The sequence below is a fragment of the Annulohypoxylon truncatum genome (genome assembly GCF_022578515.1).
Source record: "Annulohypoxylon truncatum strain CBS 140777 unplaced genomic scaffold F4807scaffold_20, whole genome shotgun sequence".
Taxonomy (NCBI): domain Eukaryota; kingdom Fungi; phylum Ascomycota; class Sordariomycetes; order Xylariales; family Hypoxylaceae; genus Annulohypoxylon; species Annulohypoxylon truncatum.
The window spans coordinates 428,784-446,593 of record NW_025953806.1 but is presented as its reverse complement, the minus strand read 5'-3'; the positions used below and the strand labels follow the sequence as shown (position 1 = coordinate 446,593).

The 17,810-nt window shown below is 49.0% G+C and overlaps 7 protein-coding genes across 7 annotated transcripts; 2 read left to right on the top strand and 5 right to left on the bottom strand.

Moving 5' to 3' along the window:
• Positions 1-10: 10 nt before the first annotated feature.
• On the bottom strand, positions 11-1,350 carry F4807DRAFT_429709 (Sec62/63 complex, subunit Sec66). Its single transcript, XM_047998348.1, has 3 exons — positions 1,115-1,350; positions 759-1,060; positions 11-682 (listed from the first exon to the last, which is right to left on the bottom strand). The coding sequence occupies exons 1-3, from the start codon at positions 1,218-1,220 to the stop codon at positions 389-391; spliced, it is 702 nt and encodes a 233-aa protein (XP_047853365.1). The 5' UTR covers positions 1,221-1,350; the 3' UTR covers positions 11-388.
• A 26-nt stretch (positions 1,351-1,376) lies between these two features.
• On the top strand, positions 1,377-2,836 carry F4807DRAFT_135753 (18S rRNA biogenesis protein). Its single transcript, XM_047993048.1, has one exon. It carries the CDS (start codon positions 1,592-1,594, stop codon positions 2,810-2,812), a length of 1,221 nt encoding a protein of 406 aa, XP_047853364.1. The 5' UTR covers positions 1,377-1,591; the 3' UTR covers positions 2,813-2,836.
• Positions 2,837-2,859: 23 nt separating this feature from the next.
• On the bottom strand, positions 2,860-3,986 carry F4807DRAFT_461383 (DUF1746-domain-containing protein; the record flags this gene model as incomplete). Its single annotated transcript, XM_048001676.1, has 2 exons — positions 2,860-3,634; positions 3,730-3,986. The coding sequence occupies 2 exons, from the start codon at positions 3,984-3,986 to the stop codon at positions 2,860-2,862; spliced, it is 1,032 nt and encodes a 343-aa protein (XP_047853363.1).
• A 292-nt stretch (positions 3,987-4,278) lies between these two features.
• On the bottom strand, positions 4,279-6,282 carry F4807DRAFT_429702 (auxin efflux carrier). Its single transcript, XM_047998347.1, has 4 exons — positions 5,826-6,282; positions 5,071-5,747; positions 4,629-4,985; positions 4,279-4,572 (listed from the first exon to the last, which is right to left on the bottom strand). Exons 1-4 carry the CDS (start codon positions 6,052-6,054, stop codon positions 4,495-4,497), a joined length of 1,341 nt encoding a protein of 446 aa, XP_047853362.1. The 5' UTR covers positions 6,055-6,282; the 3' UTR covers positions 4,279-4,494.
• Positions 6,283-6,494: 212 nt separating this feature from the next.
• F4807DRAFT_429700 (putative carbamoyl-phosphate synthase arginine-specific large chain) lies at positions 6,495-11,085 on the top strand. The gene is made up of 6 exons (XM_047998346.1): positions 6,495-7,071; positions 7,135-8,723; positions 8,828-8,918; positions 9,099-9,187; positions 9,300-10,589; positions 10,660-11,085. Exons 1-6 carry the CDS (start codon positions 6,735-6,737, stop codon positions 10,765-10,767), a joined length of 3,504 nt encoding a protein of 1,167 aa, XP_047853361.1. The 5' UTR covers positions 6,495-6,734; the 3' UTR covers positions 10,768-11,085.
• A 57-nt stretch (positions 11,086-11,142) lies between these two features.
• F4807DRAFT_429699 (polyubiquitin-tagged protein recognition complex, Npl4 component) lies at positions 11,143-14,236 on the bottom strand. The gene is made up of 4 exons (XM_047998345.1): positions 13,881-14,236; positions 13,700-13,824; positions 12,163-13,633; positions 11,143-12,089 (listed from the first exon to the last, which is right to left on the bottom strand). The coding sequence occupies exons 1-4, from the start codon at positions 13,962-13,964 to the stop codon at positions 11,784-11,786; spliced, it is 1,986 nt and encodes a 661-aa protein (XP_047853360.1). The 5' UTR covers positions 13,965-14,236; the 3' UTR covers positions 11,143-11,783.
• A 219-nt stretch (positions 14,237-14,455) lies between these two features.
• F4807DRAFT_135641 (uncharacterized protein) lies at positions 14,456-17,439 on the bottom strand. Its single transcript, XM_047993047.1, has 6 exons — positions 17,088-17,439; positions 16,365-16,872; positions 15,948-16,302; positions 15,657-15,893; positions 15,112-15,600; positions 14,456-15,032 (listed from the first exon to the last, which is right to left on the bottom strand). Exons 1-6 carry the CDS (start codon positions 17,284-17,286, stop codon positions 14,979-14,981), a joined length of 1,842 nt encoding a protein of 613 aa, XP_047853359.1. The 5' UTR covers positions 17,287-17,439; the 3' UTR covers positions 14,456-14,978.
• Between the last annotated feature and the right edge of the window lie 371 nt (positions 17,440-17,810).

The following is a 17,810-nucleotide window of genomic DNA, read 5'->3' as shown; positions in this document are numbered from 1 at the left end:
AAATGTATACTGGGTGTTCTTTAATAATGATTATTCTGTATCTTAAGTTGGTGCTAATGAGAAACTCGTATTGTTCAATTCTACTTAGCTTCCCGTGTCACAATGGCACGCCAAGTAATCAAGAAATCAGCAGCAAAGTCAGGCATGAGATCATAGTACAATTCCCAATACGGGTATCAATACCCAGATACTACGTACGCCGACGACGTAGTCTACCTGCATATATACGGTGTGTACTCATACACAGTACCCCTATAACCTTACACCTGAACGCCGGATGCGAAGATGCAATATGCTACCGATTAGTAGAAACGGTGAGGTGGTCTAACAAGCAGCTCCAAGTCTTTTCCTCCACAATAAGATAGGGTAAGCAGCGGACGATGAACGCTCATTTCTTACCCCTCTTCTTCTTAGAACCTCCAGGTGTAGATGCAGGGGTACCCGAGTCGACCAGGACTGCGTCATCGTCACTACCTTTGACAGAGCCCTTGGTCGATGATTCCTCATCTAACTCCCTCATGAAGTCCTTCTTGATCGTCTCACGTCGCTTCTCCCACCATTCCTTATCAGCTTCCGCGCGGCTCTCAATTTCTTCAAGCTTAAGACGCAGCATGGTGTTGGCAGCGATCTCGTTCGCGGACTGGAAAATGGTCTGGCCCCAACCGGGTGCGAGAGCATTGGCCTAGTAACAAGTCAGTGCCTCTTGTTCCTTACTCCATGTTCCGCCTCAGAAGCTGTATGTCTCGGGCAGCTCTTACCTCCGTGACGACATCACGCAGCTCTTCCTCGATCTCCTTTTCGGCTCTTGTGAATCTCTGGTTCAGGTCCTCGCCGACACTGCCTCTTTGTAACAATGTGTTAAGCGCCTGTTTCGAGGTTCGGATCTGGATGATGCGACGGATGTCCTCGACGGCTCTTCGCAGAAGTGCAGCTCGGATGACGCTATCCGGGACCTTTGGTGCCTTCTCTTGGCCAGGTTCAGGTTCCATGTGAAGAAGAGTTAGGTAGATATTTCGCTGCAGATGGGGCGGGAACCATGGCTCGAGGTTGGCACTCTGTGCTGCAAACTTGTCAATCTCGGCGCAGACTCGCGTGTTAGGTAGGGTTCACATACACGCCTTTCGCTTTCTGTAAATAGTAGAAAAGGTGTACAAAGAACCAACGAGTACAGTGATGTACGCAAATGGGAGCGCGAGACTTAACCAGTCTATTTCGAACATCTTGACGGTTGGCTTGTGATAGACTGTGAAATTGGAAAAGGTGGGAGGAACAGGTTTGACGGAATGTCAAACTTCGGGTCGATATTACATATTATGGCAGGTAGTGCACTTTTTGGGAAGTCGGGATCTTGACACTTTTCACGTAGCTTAAACCCACACCACTTCAATACATGCATGTACCTAAGTATATGCACGCTAAAACGATCTAGTCGACAAGCCACAGATGCTAAATTTGGTACCTAGCCATTCACCGCCTTTACCTAGCTAATTTTTTTCTGCGATCCATACGGCAGAATTTCTTCCATCTCCATCATTAAGGTAAACCGGGTACTCGACAACCCTTTCGCGGATTCAACCCAACAGAATCAACGATGTCGACCCCACGACCAGAATTTCTCAAGTTCACAGGCCACAAATCATTTACACAGCGCCTAGTATTAGCAACGTTAACAGGCCGACCTATACACATATCCAAAATCCGTTCTAATTCCCCCACCAATCCCGGCCTCGCCCCACATGAAGTTTCCTTCCTCCGTCTACTCGAAGCCGTCACCAATGGCAGTTCCATGCAGATATCCTACACCGGTACGACCATAACATATCAGCCTGGCTTAATTACGGGCGCTATACCAGGCTTTGGTGCCTCAGATGGCGATATCCTCGAACACCAGCTACCCGCCACCTGCACACGAGGCGTCACCTACTTCCTCCTACCTCTATGTCTCCTTGCCCCGTTCTCGAAATCGCACATGAACGTTCGCTTCTCGGGACCAGGCGTCATTACATCATCTACCGAGACAGGCGACCTCTCTGTCGACTCCTTCCGTACAGCCATTTTACCATTATATAATCTCTTCGGCATTCCGGCGGCACGGATAGAGCTGCGAGTCCTCCAAAGGTCATGCGCCGGGCCTCACGGTAGCGGCGGCGCGGGTATTGTGGAGCTCAGATTTGCGAGCCAGGTCCGGCTGCCCAAAACGTTACATTTGAACAGGAGCCCCGGCAGGATAAAAAGAATACGAGGCGTCGCATATGCGACAGGCGTGTCAGCATCAAATAATGCTCGCATGATACATTCCGCGAGAGAAGTACTCAACCCTTTGGTATCAGATATACACATTGCGGCACAATACGACCAGGCACCTTTAATTCCCGACGCCGCCGAAAAGTCTGGGAGCAAGAAAAGAATGGGAATCGGTTTCGGTTTGAGCTTAGTTGCGGAGTCAAGCGCTGTGGGTGTATTATATTCGGCAGACGTGGTAGTACCACCCAAAGGAGGCATAGTTCCAGAAGATATCGGAAAGAGATGCGCATATCAGCTCTTAGAAGCCATAAGCCTAGGAGGTTGTGTTAGTGGGGCAGCAGCAGGGACCGTTCTGACGCTGATGGCTATGGGATCCGAAGATGTTGGGCGCTTACGCCTTGGGAGAGACGTCATGGGCACAGAGCAAGTAATAGGACTTGCACGAGATCTTAGGAAATTTGGAGCTAGTAGTTGGGGACTGCGCGATGCTGAAGACGACGACACGGGCGATATCATAGTCTCGGTGAAGGGGACTGGAGTCGGCAACGTGGGAAGGAAGATTGCGTAATAATATGATATCCTTTTAAATTTGTACAACGATCTTTCATGACTATTTTATGGCTGCCTCGGCTGTGCCGCAGCCAGCCTCGCCCTCCTCTGCGCTGCCAAAGCCGCGAGCGTCGCATTATATCCGACATTCTGTATAGCATAAGCGGCCGCGCTTTCAGGCGAATTTGCCCGATTATGCCAAGCAGTCTGAAGTGACCGCCGAACGTTAAAGTTAGCCAGAACAGCATTCCCGGATCTCAACGTGTCGGCTAGACTTTCGAGGTTATCCGTAGGGGTAGTCGTTCGCCTAAGTAACCCAGTTCTCTCTTCTACATCGCGCTGTTGGCCACCACTTTCGTGTCCTAATGATTGCATTTCGATGTCATGGGTCTCATCCACGATGGGCGCATCTCTAAGAACCCCCCGCTCTTCTGCGTCGTAGTCCTGGCCTGTACTGCTCTCTGAGATTGTGGAAATTTCGGAATTATCGAGTAAAGTCGTCGGCTTCACCACTTTGCGTACTCTCTCCTTCTCCATATTCACGGTCAGCATGATGCACTGCAGCGCAAATATCAGAATATCCAGTAGTAGGAGCGAGAACTTGGAGGATGGCGCTTTCTGGCCGATGAAATCGAATAGTATGCCACCATGGAGATAGCCTCGCGATGCTTCGCCTGCTTGAGGTAGAGAGGCGATAAGATGCATCAGCGTGCAAAGGAAATTCGGGCCGATGATCGCAGAAACGTGGTAGTTGGGTATAATGAGAATAGTGTCCTCGGCCTTAGGACTAATAAATAGGGCTTGGGGCACCCAGCGTATCATCAATCGGAAAAATGAACAGCTAAAGGCGTGACGTCAGTGACTAATTTTACGATACACCACGACATTTCTCATTTGACGCTATAGGCAGAATAGCAGAATAGGGGTGGTTCATACTCCATATAGTACAGCGCACATAGCTCAGCATACACCAGAGTATCCAAGCTAACACTAAGATGTATCATGAACTGCAACTTCTTTGTGAGGCCTTCCTTCGCCGCCTGGGAGAGCGATGGGTTTTGCGTGGTGGCACTGCCATCATGATTTTGCTCGGACACGGCGGAGTGTGCTGGGCCGTCGGCGTCGTCCTCTTGAAGACCGTGGGATATACGATGAGGGTCCGCCGGCGTGGTCGGGGTGGAAACATTGTTCATAGCTCCACCTCAGTCGACGTGAGAAGCCACCCGGATAATGTGTCTTTTACATGCTGTGAGGCCGTCATAAATAGCGTAGAAGGAGGCTGCCTAGTGCGTAGTCGCCGGACGTAGAATGTGGGGAGCGACAAGGCAAGGAGCGCGTCTTACGTTGCGGCGTTGATTGTCTAAGGATTTAATAGCGAGTAAAACGGCAGCCGAGAATCTGATGTTGGCCTAGCTTACTAGTAGCCCTGGAGACTACCTTGGTACAGTGTTATTACGTGGGTATTACTGTAAGAATATACTGTACGTCGCAATATCGATTTAATATGCTGACTAATGAGAAGGAAGTATCTACCCCCTATTGCTGAAGTCCCAACTCCACGTGATAATAAACAAATAACTTTATATAATTACTGCCTGATTTATATAGTTATTTAGGGGTTTTGTTCATATTTAGATTATTTCATATTCCGCTTGATGCGTCATCATCTCTTTGGTAGGTACAGAATATATCGTTGAGGATTCACTCCTTCGCAGCCTCTGCCGCTTTGAGAGCCCCTACAACCGCAAAAGATATTATAGGAGTTATAACGTAGGAAAGCTATTATGTTAAAACCCTTTACCATGAAAGTTGACTTGGGGTATTTTGCTGCTTACTGTGAGAAATTTAGCGATTGACATTCGTGTACTCTGACTCGCCCCGCTGACATCTGACAATGCGAGAACCTTCATAGCAGTCGGACCTGCAGGGAGCATGGACAATGCCCACCACAGTATGGGATCGTTGGGGAGGATGTCAGTGTAAGTCGCCAAAGCCCAGACGAGAGGAATGCTAATCGCTGGCCATAGGACAAATCGTATGAATATGATACAAAGAATTGTACCCAAAGGCAGTTTATCCGTATCCTCACCTTCCCTCATGAGTCGTAAGCTAAGGCTTAATTTTACTCCGACGACAATAACTTGGAGTGAAACGAACAGTTCGCCGATGTTCTTCAGGCTGGCAGTGAGCCACTAAACACATATGTCAATATAGAACCATTCCCCCACGATGCTTGAGAGACCGGCTGTCCCAATGTACGAAAAATTCAATACGCACCGCGTTAAAATAACCCCCTTCGGTCATACCACTAAAAAATAGTCGATGTAGGGGTGGTGAGAGGCCTATCACCAAACCAATGGCCGCTCCAACAGAAGGCGGGTTGAAGAACGTTCCAATAGCCGTAAGGAGCTTCTGGACAGGCCTCGGACAGGCATAGAAGCGGCTCCGAAAAAATGAACTAAAATCGTTTCCTATTTGGTGCTCCAAATTCACAACCTTGGTAGGAAGAAGCGATGTTCTCTCGTCAGGATCACTTGGCTCATCGTTACTCTCAGAGTCTCTGGGTGAATGATCAATGTTATCATCCCTTAGCTGCTGTTCTCCAAACGACTCTCCCTGTCCACCTTGTGAAGGTTGTTGACTTTCGGGATCTATCGAGTTGCCTTCTTGCTTGTCAACTATCCATTCTGGACCCAGGCTAAACGTAATAGTATTGCTGACGACAGAACCAACTAGGAAGTAAGTTCGAGCCCGCTCGATGGCGTCAGTTGTTTGACCTGACCCGACTAGGGAAGATAATACCCCAGTAGCTTCCAACGATTGAAGCAGCAGCAAAGGGAGCGACTGAGTATTATTAAACGCTATAGCAGGGACTGCCCATTTTGGTAGGCGAAAAAACGCCACTGCTGCCATGCCAATTCCGATGGAAGTCACTGTATAAATTGTAGCCCAGACTGAGATAGATAAAACAGGTTCGTAGCATTAGCAACTCATGCGAAACTACGGGCTTCTGGTGCTCGGAGATGACGTACTGACAACGGGAACGAAGTGTACTACTGTATCCAGATGTAGTTCGGATCCCAACTTCACAATCATCAAGCAAGGCAAAAGCACGGTGACGCAGAGGTGTGATACTTCTTCAGCAGCACTGGTCGTGATTAATCCAAATTGAGCTGCAGCAACACCGCAACCTATAGTTATCAATACTGACAACGAGGCCTGTATAGCGCCTAGGAAGGAGACAAGTAATTCTGAAGGCATTTTGAAGTTATCGTTTCAGCCTGGATCATCCATTAAAACGAGAATGTAGTAGGACATTGTCAAGCGTGAAGTAATAGGAATGCATAGGAGGTAGGTATACAATTTTGACTCTTGACTAAGCTACCTAACAGACGACGTCATTACTTCTCAATTCCGTAACGTAAGCAGTCATTTAGAGATAAGGTAGCAAGGGTAGACTGGGTACAATTTTAACGAGAGGTTTTTGTACCTGGGCTTGACTAAAAGCGGAAGTGAAGCACGCATATACCAATCGTAGGGTTGGAATTAAACTTTCCATGTACCGTACCCCGTTAGATCGGGAATGCCAAGAGATTTGCTCCCCTCCTACCTCCGTAAATCGCAACCCGCCTTGCAGCGAATCTGATTAGCGGGACCCTCAATAACTTTTTTTTTCTATCCTTATCGGCTTATCTATGCATATATGGTGGCATGCCTTGAAATTTATTATTTACCTAGACCGGACCTTTAAGACTCACACATTGTTTAGTGATTCCAGATACATTGTGACTCAGGAGAGTTGAGGAATCTTTTCCTAGAAGCTCAATTGACTTCAATTGGGAGCAGGGAGCCCCAAGCTTTGGCTCGTGAGCTCTTGAGCCCTTCTTCCTTCCTAACCTCCCAAGATTCCAGCTCCTAGTTGCTAGGGGCAGCTTATTACCATGGCTCTCTCCACCAAGCTTGCAGGTCGTGCCCCTATGCTGCTACGACATAGCAGACGGCTACCTATAACTCGAAGGCAGCTTACCACAACAAGCCTTCGAGCTCCCTCTCAGCTTCTTGCTTCGAATCGAAAACCTGGTTTTTCACAGGAGAGGAACTTTTCTGTCACCGCCCTTTGTTCCGCTGCCAGCATAGCTGCTCAAGAGGCACCGAATCCGAAGGCCTACCTAGAGAGTGGCGTAATAAAACCTAGGGATGTTGTGAATGTTAAGAAAGTGCTAGTTATTGGTAGTGGTGGTTTAGCAATTGGACAAGCTGGCGAGTTCGATTACTCAGGTTAGTATTGCAGAACTGCTCTTGATGAGCCCGAAGGTCAAGGGTGACTCATATCTTGTATAGGTACTCAGGCCCTCAAGGCATTAAAAGAGGCTGGTGTAGCCTCTGTCCTTATAAATCCAAATATTGCCACCATCCAGACCAACCACAGCCTCGCCGACGAGGTATACTACCTCCCCGTCACTCCGGAATATGTAACCTACGTTATCGAGAAGGAACGACCCGATGGCATCTTCCTGTCCTTTGGTGGACAGACAGCGCTAAACCTGGGTGTGCAAATGCAGCGCATGGGGTTATTCGAAAAGTACGGTGTTAAGGTACTCGGCACAAGCGTCCACACTTTGGAGCTAAGTGAGGACCGAGATCTCTTTGCTAAGGCCCTCAACGAGATTGACATTCCAATTGCCAAATCAATTGCTGTCGGTACTGTTGACGATGCTCTGGACGCTGCCTCCAAGGTCGGATATCCTATTATCGTCCGCGCCGCCTACGCACTGGGAGGTCTGGGTTCCGGCTTTGCTAACAATGAGGAGGAGCTGCGCAACATGGCAGCTCGATCTCTTACCCTCTCGCCCCAGATCCTCGTTGAGAAATCGCTGAAAGGTTGGAAGGAAGTCGAGTATGAAGTTGTCCGTGATGCGAATAACAACTGTATCACTGTCTGCAACATGGAAAACTTCGATCCCCTAGGAACTCACACAGGTGACTCAATCGTCGTTTCACCCAGCCAAACTCTTAGCGATGAGGAGTATCACATGCTTCGAACTGCGGCTATTAAGATTATCCGCCATCTTGGAGTTGTTGGCGAGTGTAACGTCCAATATGCCCTCCAGCCAGATGGCCTCGACTACAGAGTAATTGAGGTCAACGCTCGTCTTTCTCGGTCATCAGCTCTCGCCTCGAAAGCTACTGGATATCCTTTAGCTTACACTGCGGCAAAGATCGGACTTGGACATACCTTACCCGAGCTACCGAATGCCGTCACTAAGACTACCACTGCCAATTTTGAGCCTTCTCTCGATTACATCGTGACAAAGATTCCTCGTTGGGATTTGTCCAAGTTCCAGCATGTTAAACGCGACATTGGCAGTGCTATGAAATCTGTGGGCGAAGTCATGGCTATTGGTCGTACTTTTGAGGAGTCTTTTCAGAAGGCTATTCGTAAAGTTGACCCTAAGTTCGTTGGGTTCCAGGGTGACAAATTTGAAGACCTCGACCATGAACTATCTCACCCAACGGACCGCCGATGGTTGGCAGTAGGTCAGGCAATGCTTCACGAGGGTTACACTGTTGACAGGGTCCATGAGCTGAGCAAGATTGACAAGTGGTTCTTGTATAAGCTTCAAAATCTTGTTGACTGCACCAAGGAATTGGAAGCCGTCGGTAGCATAAATGGGTTGAAGCGCGATCTTATCCTCAAGGCCAAGAAGATGGGTTTCTCTGACAGGCAAATTGCGAACGCTGTCAAGAGCGACGAGGACTCCGTTCGTGCTCTTCGACTAAGCATGGGCATCCGCCCCTGGGTTAAGAGAATCGACACGCTTGCTGCCGAATTCCCGGCAGAGACGAATTATCTATATACTACTTATAACGCTAGTACCCACGATGTTACGTTTGAGGATAAGCCGACGATGGTCCTAGGATCGGGTGTGGTATGTAATACCGAGAGTTCTTTTTTACCCCTGTTGGCCTGTGTCCAAAGCCATGCTTAAAACTCCTTCTTTGAGTAAGGAATTGCTGACTCTTATTGTTGCAGTACCGTATAGGTAGCTCGGTGGAATTCGACTGGTGCGCTGTGAGCGCAACTGTCGCTCTTAGAAAGATGGGCGAGAAAACTCTGATGATTAATGTAGGTATTTCCTTCTTGTCGTGTGAGAATGTGTCCAATCCGCACTACGCCATAGATAAAACGCAACTACCCACTTCGAACAGTCCGGGTAGAATCACGGGAATCATCCCAGGATTCTAGGATTCTCTATTCTCTTGAAATAATTATCCTTTCGTTGTTCTTTTGCTAACTTCCACATATACAAACCCCGAAACGAAATCCTCTGATTTCGACGCTGCCGACAAAGTCTATTTCGACGAGCTGAGCTATGAGAGGGTGATGGATATCGTATGTAACACCAAGAGCTTTTCTCTACCCCTTTTGGCTTGTCTCCCGAGACATGCTCAAAACTCCTAGAACTCTTTCCTGAAAAGGGAATTGCTGACTCCTGTTATTGCAGTATGAACTAGAACAAGCGAATGGTGTTGTAGTGTCTGTCGGTGGTCAACTTCCACAAAATATTGCCCTGCGCCTTCAGGAGACGGGGAAGGCGAATGTTCTAGGAACTGATCCAAGGGATATCGACAAAGCCGAAGACAGACAGAAATTCTCGGAGATACTGGACTCGATAAATGTCGACCAACCTGATTGGAAGGAATTAACCTCTGTAGCTGAAGCCGAGAAGTTCGCCGAACAGGTTGGCTACCCTGTCTTAGTCCGTCCGAGTTATGTTCTCTCGGGTGCTGCCATGACTGTCATCAGAAGCCAAGAAGACCTGAAAGACAAGTTACTGGCCGCGAGCGATGTATCACCTGATCATCCTGTTGTGATAACCAAGTTCATCGAGGGTGCTCAGGAGATCGATGTTGATAGTGTTGCCAACCAAGGTAGCTTGATCCTCCATGCTGTTAGCGAGCATGTTGAGCAAGCTGGTGTCCACTCTGGTGATGCCACACTGGTCCTACCCCCAGTCAACCTAGACAACAGGACCATGGAGCGAGTCAAGGAAATTGCCAAAAAGGTTGCGAAGGCCTGGAATATTACCGGGCCATTCAACATGCAGATCATCAAAGCAGATAACCCTGACGGCGGAGAGCCCGTACTCAAAGTCATTGAGTGCAACCTTCGGGCCTCTCGATCCTTCCCCTTCGTCAGCAAGGTTCTCGGCACTGACTTCATCGATGTTGCAACCAAGGCTCTCGTTGGCAAGGATGTTCCCAGCCCTGCCGACCCGATGGCTGTTAAGAGAGACTATGTAGCTACCAAGGTCCCTCAATTCTCGTGGACCCGTCTGGCCGGAGCCGACCCATTCTTGGGTGTTGAAATGGCTAGCACAGGTGAAATGGCCTGCTTCGGCAAGGACCTTGTGGAGGCATACTGGACGTCCCTTCAGTCTGCCATGAACTTCCGCGTCCCCGAGCCCGGTGAGGGGATCCTACTAGGTGGTGAGACGTCCAGGCCATGGCTTACCAAGATCGTGGACTACCTTTCACCCCTCGGATACAAATTCTACGCCGCTGAGGAGGACGTGAAGCACTTCATCGAGTCGACTGCTAAGGATCAGGTCACCGTAGAAGTAATAGAGTTCCCCAAGGAGGACAAGCGTCTGCTCCGAGAAGTCTTCCAGAAGTATGACATCCGAGGAGTATTCAACCTCGCCCTTGCCCGGGCTAAGACGGTCATGGACGTGGACTACGTAATGCGCAGGAATGCTGTCGATTTCGGCGTTCCCTTGTTCATGGAGCCTCAGGTAAGCTTCTCCCCCCTCTCCTATATGTGCCAAGCGGCCTTGTGAATATGCTAATCTCGATTCCCTCTAGACTGCCATGCTCTTTGCCCAGTGCATGAACGAGAAGCTGCCCCGGAAGGAAGGTATCCCGTCCGAGGTTCGCCGGTGGTCTGACTTCATCGGTGGCAAGCCCCTGTAGAGTACCAGATATACCCTGTTTCATCAATCAAAAATAAAAGTTAAAAATCGCGACGTTTTCTGCGACGGCTCCGTTTTCTATAACAGGCGTTGATTAGGATTAACCTATTTTCCTCAAGGGCGGACGGGGCTTGTGAAACAAAAAAGGAGGCGACGAAGGATGGGGTTCCTTTTCGAATGGAAGAGTAGAAAGGAAAGGAGGCTAGGTAAATAGTCTATCTGACTTGAATCAAAATTTAAATTACCTAATAAACACAGACCATCAGTGGGAAGGTCGCGTAAATACTCCTATATCCTCTATACTACATCATCATCGTCATCATCATGTTCATCTTGATCTTCTTCATCGTCGTCGTCCTCCTCCTACGGAGACCATGTCGTAAATCTTGGTATCTCGGCAATCACCCTCCCCTCTTTTCTTAGCGCGCGTCCTCTCTCTGGAGGTCGATTCGTAGCTTTGCCCTCGGGTTGATAAGACCTGGCTCCTATTCATGTTTACAACGTCATGAACCTTTCATGTTCACGTATAATAGAGGAGTGCCCATGTTCATTGATTAGGCATCTACCCCGTAGCCAAGAGCAAACCAGAAAACAAATCAAGGCTACTAGATGAGATTAAAAGTACGGACTACACGGTTCGAGCATCCTACACATGAAAGCCATTATGATTCCAGTTCACTTTCTCATCTATGGCGGCAAGGTTTCCATTACGATGAGGGAAGCAGCATCTCAATTTCATATTGAGATTCCGTTATGTACGACAACACGCGCACCTCTTTCCCCTTTATGCTAGCGAAAGAACAAGAAAGCTGCGGCTGTCCAGGACAGGCCTAACTGCCTGAGAGCTATTTTACTGCAGTAGCCACGGCTGATTAACGGCACCCGGATTTCCTTCTCCCAGTCCGCATATTCGCAGCGCATTAGGCCTTTGGCTTCTTTCCCTCCGAGTAAACCTGTCTATAAGCAGGTAGGTACGGGGGGTACAAACTTGTTTCCAACCTCTCCCTTCATACGGCATCACATGTCCTCGTGCTTAGCACGGTCGAATATTGGCGTGGACTCGTTTCGCTCGTTCAGCCTAACGGCAGCAAGACGCTTAGTAAGCGGTTCACCGGATCTATTGGCGGAAGCGGCGACGGATGAGTACGAAGAGGGCGTCGCGCCCCCCTCGCCACTTGTTCGAGGCCGCTTTCTTTTGGGGGTTGTCTCACCAGTTTCTGCTAAAATAGCTTTTAGCGAAAGAAAGCCGGGCATTGAAAACAATTGGTATATGTCGGCGAGATCATGAGTCGTCGCCGCCCGGCACATGAGTGCTTCTTCTTCCTATTTATCTGTTATTACGCTTGGATCAAGGAAAAAGGGGGATTGTGATTGCCACGAAGTTGGGTTGACTTACCTTAGATAGCACGCCCATCCCATGTATGAAATTAAGCAGGTGGAAGTCTGAGAGGGATCCGAGCTCTTTGCCACCGCTAGTATCGAGAGCCTTGGCAACTGACTTGAATTGTTGGGTCTCTCCCATTATCTCGCGGTTCTCGATCGGGAAGTTGGTTGTTTTGAACAAGGGCTTCGGTTGCGCCGGGAAACCGTGTGTTAATGTTACGAAGAGATATTCGACTGGGAATGACGGCTTTGCATTCTCCTGTACGTTGGCACCATACTCGTTAATCTTTCGGTAGAATACCTCGGGAATGTATCGCGTCCGGCTCGTAGAACCGTCATCTTCCTCCTCTTCCCGCACAAGCATGACATTAGGGTCAGCTGACGGCTCGATGAGATCTGCTCGTACCATTTCCACACTATCGTTAGACACCTGGTAAGATGAGATAGCGATCTGGCCTGTTTCGTCGCCTGAGATGATACACGTGACGAAGTTTGAGCCGAATCTTCCTGTATCGCTCCACTTGGTAGCTTTAGGATGCTGAGCCTGCAAACGCGCCGCGAAGCAAATCTCCAGGGAACTGAGGAAATATGAGTCGGCATGTCGCTTGCAGATAACTTTCCCGTCGCCGGTTCCCGCATCCAGCAAGTCAGTGAATATTACGCCAACTTGTTCAAGTCCACATAACCTGGCAACATCGTTGATGTCGGTCTCGTTGTCCCAGGGATTTAGCGATACTCCATCAACTTCGTCTACTTGAGGCACTTCATGTATGGCCTCTACTATCGCCTTAACGCCGAGTGGTACTTCGGTATATTCCGCATAACGACCGTAGAGGTATCCAATCCGTTGTGCGCCGGTTCTTCGCCAGGCGTCGATGAAGGAGTTAACAAGTTCGAATGAAGCGAACTCGACGTGGTCGACCATGCGGAAAGGCTGTGGTTGGAGGGTAATAGCGCTGGGCTGGCACTTGGTGCAGATGCCCTCGGGCCATTGGGGGTGACCCGAAGGACAGTCCCTTTTAACTCGGAAGTACGGTTCCTTAAGGGGTGGAATGAATGAACTGCCAAGTTCGGGCTTATTCGTGGCCGAGTTGATCTTTCTGAGGTAGGAGTGGAAGGATAGGTACTTGATCTTCTTATCGGCGAGGTATTGAAGATTGAAGGGGTCGAGAGGCATGCAATAGTCGCACATGCCTTTAGGCCCGTGCTTGCACATCCGGTCTCGGCCTCGAGGGATCTTGCCATCCTGCTTATCCAATCGATCATCCAATGCTGACTGCTTCACTACTTCCCAAGGATTCTTGATGACTTTCGTAGGTGATGCTAGCGGAGGCGGGTCGACCGGTAGATCCTCCGTAGGTAGGATAGGTTTCCCATTCAGTCTGTTCGTCGACGATGTGGTGGTAGATGCTGTGGGTGCGCCATTCGCGTGACCGTTGGCGGAGTTCTGGTGTTGGTAGTTAATGAAAATCAAGTCTCCATGGCTGTACATATGTTAGTAATACTCGAGGGGACTCTTCGGGGAGGTAAATCTAGCAGGTGTATAGTACTTCAATCCAATCTGCGCCAACTTGTATCTGGCAATATCCTTCAACTTCTTCGAGTCTTTGGCTTGGGGGTCCGGGGACATGGAAATACTGCTCGGGTCAACGGTCGGTGGCAATTGCGCCACGAGCTATATACAAAGTTAGTGACGACTGACATGGCGAAGTAGAAAGGCAGGGCGCATACCAGACGACCAAGGTCAGCGAAAGTGTCGTCCTTCTCGATGTTGATCCGGATCATGCCGTCCGGGCCTCGTAGTCGTAACAACATGGTGATGGAAATTTCGTGATCGTGCAGGTATTTGTAGTGGGATGTTATAACGGGATAGAGATGAGGGGGGGAAAGTTCATGAAATCGAACTTATATCTGACTCTTCAAAACTTGGAATCAGAGAACAAGGTGCGATTTCATAGTAATAAAAAGGGAATGAAGAACCGGGGTGGCGGAGAAGAGTGAAGAAGGTGGATGAGATTGGAATAGATAATTAAATTCATGAATGAGATGGAGCTTTCCATTCACTTTTGAAGGTTACAAGTTACAAGATACAAAATGTCAGGCACTGACGGCTGATGACGCGCGCCTGGAGCTTTGTCAGACGGGTCTACGGTGGGGTGGCCCTTGCAGCTAAGTGGATGAAATGGTCCAAGCTCCTAACTCTAGCCCCCAAATCGACATACTGTCGTCACTTGTATATACATACATATGTACGTACTCGACCTTCACTTTCAATGCTCAACACGAAAATCACCAAGACAGCATGATGCACGATATAATTCTATAATCCCACCGTAGTGACTCAGCAATTATACAAGTAATGCAACGAACTTTTTTTATTGCAAAATCTCCTAGAAAATCATCACAGCCCTCCCAAACTGAAAAAACACAACCACTAATGACATGCCGTGTCCATCATCCCTACCGGCCGACGAACTAATTAACGGTGTCAGATGCCGGGTAGGAGTCTGACTTTTTCGTTGTTCCCTCACCCTCCAAAGGCCCCTAGGCCCTTCCCCGACCAAATATTGACTGTTCCAGGACCGTACATGACCTGTCTGATCTGACCTGAAAACAAGTACTTCCTAGTTCACATAAAACGAACACACTTCGAGTCCAAGTACGCGAAGCTTGTACGCATATTCCAGTCGCATGGCCCACCATCATTCAATGGCAAGCCACGCTCGAGCAATGTAGCCTTTCTTATACCCCTGAACGCCCCTGGTTGCCGCCGACTTTCAGACATCAAAAGAAATCGTCGTCGTTTCGTCGAGTTCAGCGCTTGTTACTTCATGCCGTAGCTTCGACCTCTGCAGCCGTCTCATCGGCTGAAGTCTTTGCATTCTGTAGCTACCTAGTTAGATTCATAATCTCCCCGACTTCAAAAATAGTCATCGTTCATGAGCAAGCAATTTAGACATACCTTTACTGCGTCTGACTTCTCGTCGCTTGCCGTCTCTGCTTCAGCTGAAGTCTTATCCTTCGCGTCCTTCTCTGGAGTATCGGCTTTGCCGTCTTCCTTCTCGAGATCCGATTTGTGATCGGCCGATGCTTCCTTGACACCATTGGCTGCTCCCTTTCCGCCCTTAGCAGAATTAGCACCACCACCATTGACGCCGTTCGCGGGGGCGGGAGCTCCGCCGTCAGCAAGAAGCTTATTCCACTTGTCCAATAGAGTCTGAGATCGCGGCTTGAACTGGAAATCTTCCTCCTTCGGGATCGTCTCCAACTTCAAGATCGCTTTGAGAACCTTGTTGATCTTGGTTGCTCGAATGATGCTAACCTCGAGGTCGGGGAATGTTTCGAGTTTAGCAAGGAACTCCGACATAGACTTCATCTCCTCCTCCTTTGGCTCCTGATCGCGAAGGAGTAGACCTTTTTGAAGTCGATGACGTAGGAACAAAATCTCTTTCTATAGACTAGTGAGCATTGACTAACGCGAGTGCTTTGAATCGATGGATGTCTTACCTCCTTGCGCATGTGCTTCTCTTCGGGGCTAAGTTCCGGCTCCTTAGGAGGTTCTTTCTCCTTCTTGCTCTCGGCTTTGTCCTTGTCCTTGCTACCCTTAGCTGCCTTCGACTTAACCTTGACGGGCTTGGAAGAATCTTTTGCGGTGGGTGATTGGACGCCGTTGGTGGCCTTGGGAGTGGATGAGTTCGTGATCTTAATCTTTGGCTTCTTGACAGATTCGGAACGTTGAGGAGTCTAGACATATAGTAGTTAGTAAACATTTAGATCATAAGATGGACGGCCTCTTACGCTAGCTTCGTCTTCGGCCTTGCGTTTCTTTGACTTGGGCTTCTTCTCAGCTGGCTCCGCCTCGCCGCTCTCTTCAGCATCAGCCATTTCGATATCCTCATCTTCATCACCCGCAGCAGCTTCAGCGGCTTTAGCGGCCTTCTTAGGCGTCTTGTTGGCCTTAGCCTTCTTAGCTTCTAGTTTTGCGAGACGCTGCTCCTCAAAATCGCGGAGAACATTCTTATAGTAATCTAAAGAGTTCTGTTCGGCAGCCAACAGATGGGCGTTCTGTAGATCCTTGCGCATCTTGGTCGTGATCATACTGGCGACTGTCGAAGGGTCAAGCTCGCTGAGATCGGAGTTGTTTGTCCACGAACTATTGCAATGGTCAGCTACCAGTTATTACGTCGCAGGATTGAATAGAGCCAATCTCCTTACAATTCGTTGGTGTGGAGATACATGACCGGGAACGTTCGGTCCGCGATCCTCTTACCACCATCCGCGAAATCTTCGCGGTAGGTACCATCAGGGCGAGCAGCCGTAACAGGTCGCGTGCTCAACATACTTGCGGGCAGCATGTCCTCCTCAGCGATGATGACAGGCCAAGGGGGGAAGCCCTTTAGCTTGGCGAAGTAATGCTCGCCAGGCTGCGCGTCGACGTGTAGAATCTTGGCCTTGGACGCCTTCTTATTCAACTTCTTGCTCTTGGAATCGGCGGTAGACTTGCGACGCGCTTTAGATTTGTCTCCTTGTGTTGTCGATTCGGCCTCGGCCGCACCTTCAGCAGTACCCGTAGGCGCTTCATTCTCATCCGCGGCCTTCTCCGAGTCAACCTTATCATCAGCTGTAGGCTGCTCAACCTCTTCGGCCGGTTTGTCGTTCATCTCAACATCAGGGTCAGTAGACTTCTCGTCGGTTTTCTTGGTAGCCGGGGCCTCATCGGCGGCTATTAGAGATATCGTGTTAGCACGTAAACTTATCATGGTGGCTGAAGGTGTGCGGGTTGAAGGTAATCAATTGTTTGTAGTGCTTATAACGCGGACCAAGGTGATTGGGGATGACGTGTTTATAGGGGCGAGCGGTGTTGAGAGGCGCTCGGACAACGCCGACGAGAATGTTTTTGGGTTACTTTATGTTGATTTTTTGGTGGATGCAACTTACCTTCAGCTTTAGCAGGCTCCTCGGCTGAGCTGTCCTCGTTGGTCTTGTCTGCATCGGCAGCACTTGCAGTTTTTTTGTCAATTGACTTCGCGTCGCTAACAGGCGCGACGGACTCTGACGTAGTGCCTTCTGCAGCTACGTTGGCAGACACATCCTGAGACTGCGCGGCGGCAGGTTGCGCGGCCGTCTCGTCAGACATGTTGACAATCGGCAATGATGGTATTAGGATAGCGGATAGATTATAGAAAGATCGCGATGCAAAGGTGATGATGGTCGGATGACTAGAGGCCGATCAAAGAAAGAGGTAAAAAAAAAAGGGTTGGTTGCGGCGAAAATATGTTGACCAACGGTTGGAGAGCAAGGCAAGGTAAAGGTAATGTATTGGCAGGTAAAGAAAAACGCGTCCAGTCAACTTTCCAAAAACTGGAGAAAGTTGACGGGGCTAACAGCTAGTGACCGCCGTCGATACTAAGTACCATACGTAGTCGATGGGTCGCTATAATTGTCTACAATTGGAAAGCGCGATCGGATGGCGTTGTGTTCAAGGTTGTTTGTATTGTTTTGTAGGAGGCAAATTTTCGCAGAAGACGGAAGGGGGGAAAATTGAAAAAGAGAGGAAAAAAAGATGAAGGCAGAAAGGTTGATGGATGAGATAGTCCAAGAAAATTCCCAGGATCGAAGATAGAAAAGCCTGTGCTCATTCAAAAGTAGGATGTACAGGAT

Excerpts from the sequence above, each read along its gene's own strand:
- F4807DRAFT_429709 (XM_047998348.1), bottom strand. The coding sequence starts at position 1,220 with ATGTTCGAAATAGACTGGTTAAGTCTCGCGCTCCCATTTGCGTACATC. Across the intron at positions 1,061-1,114 it reads TTACAGAAAGCGAAAGGCGT|CACAGAGTGCCAACCTCGAG; the intron begins GTATGTGAACCC and ends ACAAGTTTGCAG. Across the intron at positions 683-758 it reads TGCGTGATGTCGTCACGGAG|GCCAATGCTCTCGCACCCGG; the intron begins GTAAGAGCTGCC and ends ACTTGTTACTAG.
- F4807DRAFT_135753 (XM_047993048.1), top strand. The coding sequence starts at position 1,592 with ATGTCGACCCCACGACCAGAATTTCTCAAGTTCACAGGCCACAAATCA.
- F4807DRAFT_429702 (XM_047998347.1), bottom strand. The coding sequence starts at position 6,054 with ATGCCTTCAGAATTACTTGTCTCCTTCCTAGGCGCTATACAGGCCTCG. Across the intron at positions 5,748-5,825 it reads ACACTTCGTTCCCGTTGTCA|TCTGGGCTACAATTTATACA; the intron begins GTACGTCATCTC and ends TATCTATCTCAG. Across the intron at positions 4,986-5,070 it reads AAGGGGGTTATTTTAACGCG|TGGCTCACTGCCAGCCTGAA; the intron begins GTGCGTATTGAA and ends ATATGTGTTTAG.
- F4807DRAFT_429700 (XM_047998346.1), top strand. The coding sequence starts at position 6,735 with ATGGCTCTCTCCACCAAGCTTGCAGGTCGTGCCCCTATGCTGCTACGA. Across the intron at positions 8,919-9,098 it reads CGAGAAAACTCTGATGATTA|ATACAAACCCCGAAACGAAA; the intron begins ATGTAGGTATTT and ends TAACTTCCACAT. Across the intron at positions 9,188-9,299 it reads ATGAGAGGGTGATGGATATC|TATGAACTAGAACAAGCGAA; the intron begins GTATGTAACACC and ends CTGTTATTGCAG.
- F4807DRAFT_429699 (XM_047998345.1), bottom strand. The coding sequence starts at position 13,964 with ATGTTGTTACGACTACGAGGCCCGGACGGCATGATCCGGATCAACATC. Across the intron at positions 13,825-13,880 it reads TCGCTGACCTTGGTCGTCTG|CTCGTGGCGCAATTGCCACC; the intron begins GTATGCGCCCTG and ends CTTTGTATATAG. Across the intron at positions 12,090-12,162 it reads GGATGGGCGTGCTATCTAAG|GAAGAAGAAGCACTCATGTG; the intron begins GTAAGTCAACCC and ends ACAGATAAATAG.
- F4807DRAFT_135641 (XM_047993047.1), bottom strand. The coding sequence starts at position 17,286 with ATGTCTGACGAGACGGCCGCGCAACCTGCCGCCGCGCAGTCTCAGGAT. Across the intron at positions 15,894-15,947 it reads AGGCCGAAGACGAAGCTAGC|ACTCCTCAACGTTCCGAATC; the intron begins GTAAGAGGCCGT and ends CTATATGTCTAG. Across the intron at positions 15,033-15,111 it reads AGAAGTCAGACGCAGTAAAG|AATGCAAAGACTTCAGCCGA; the intron begins GTATGTCTAAAT and ends AGGTAGCTACAG.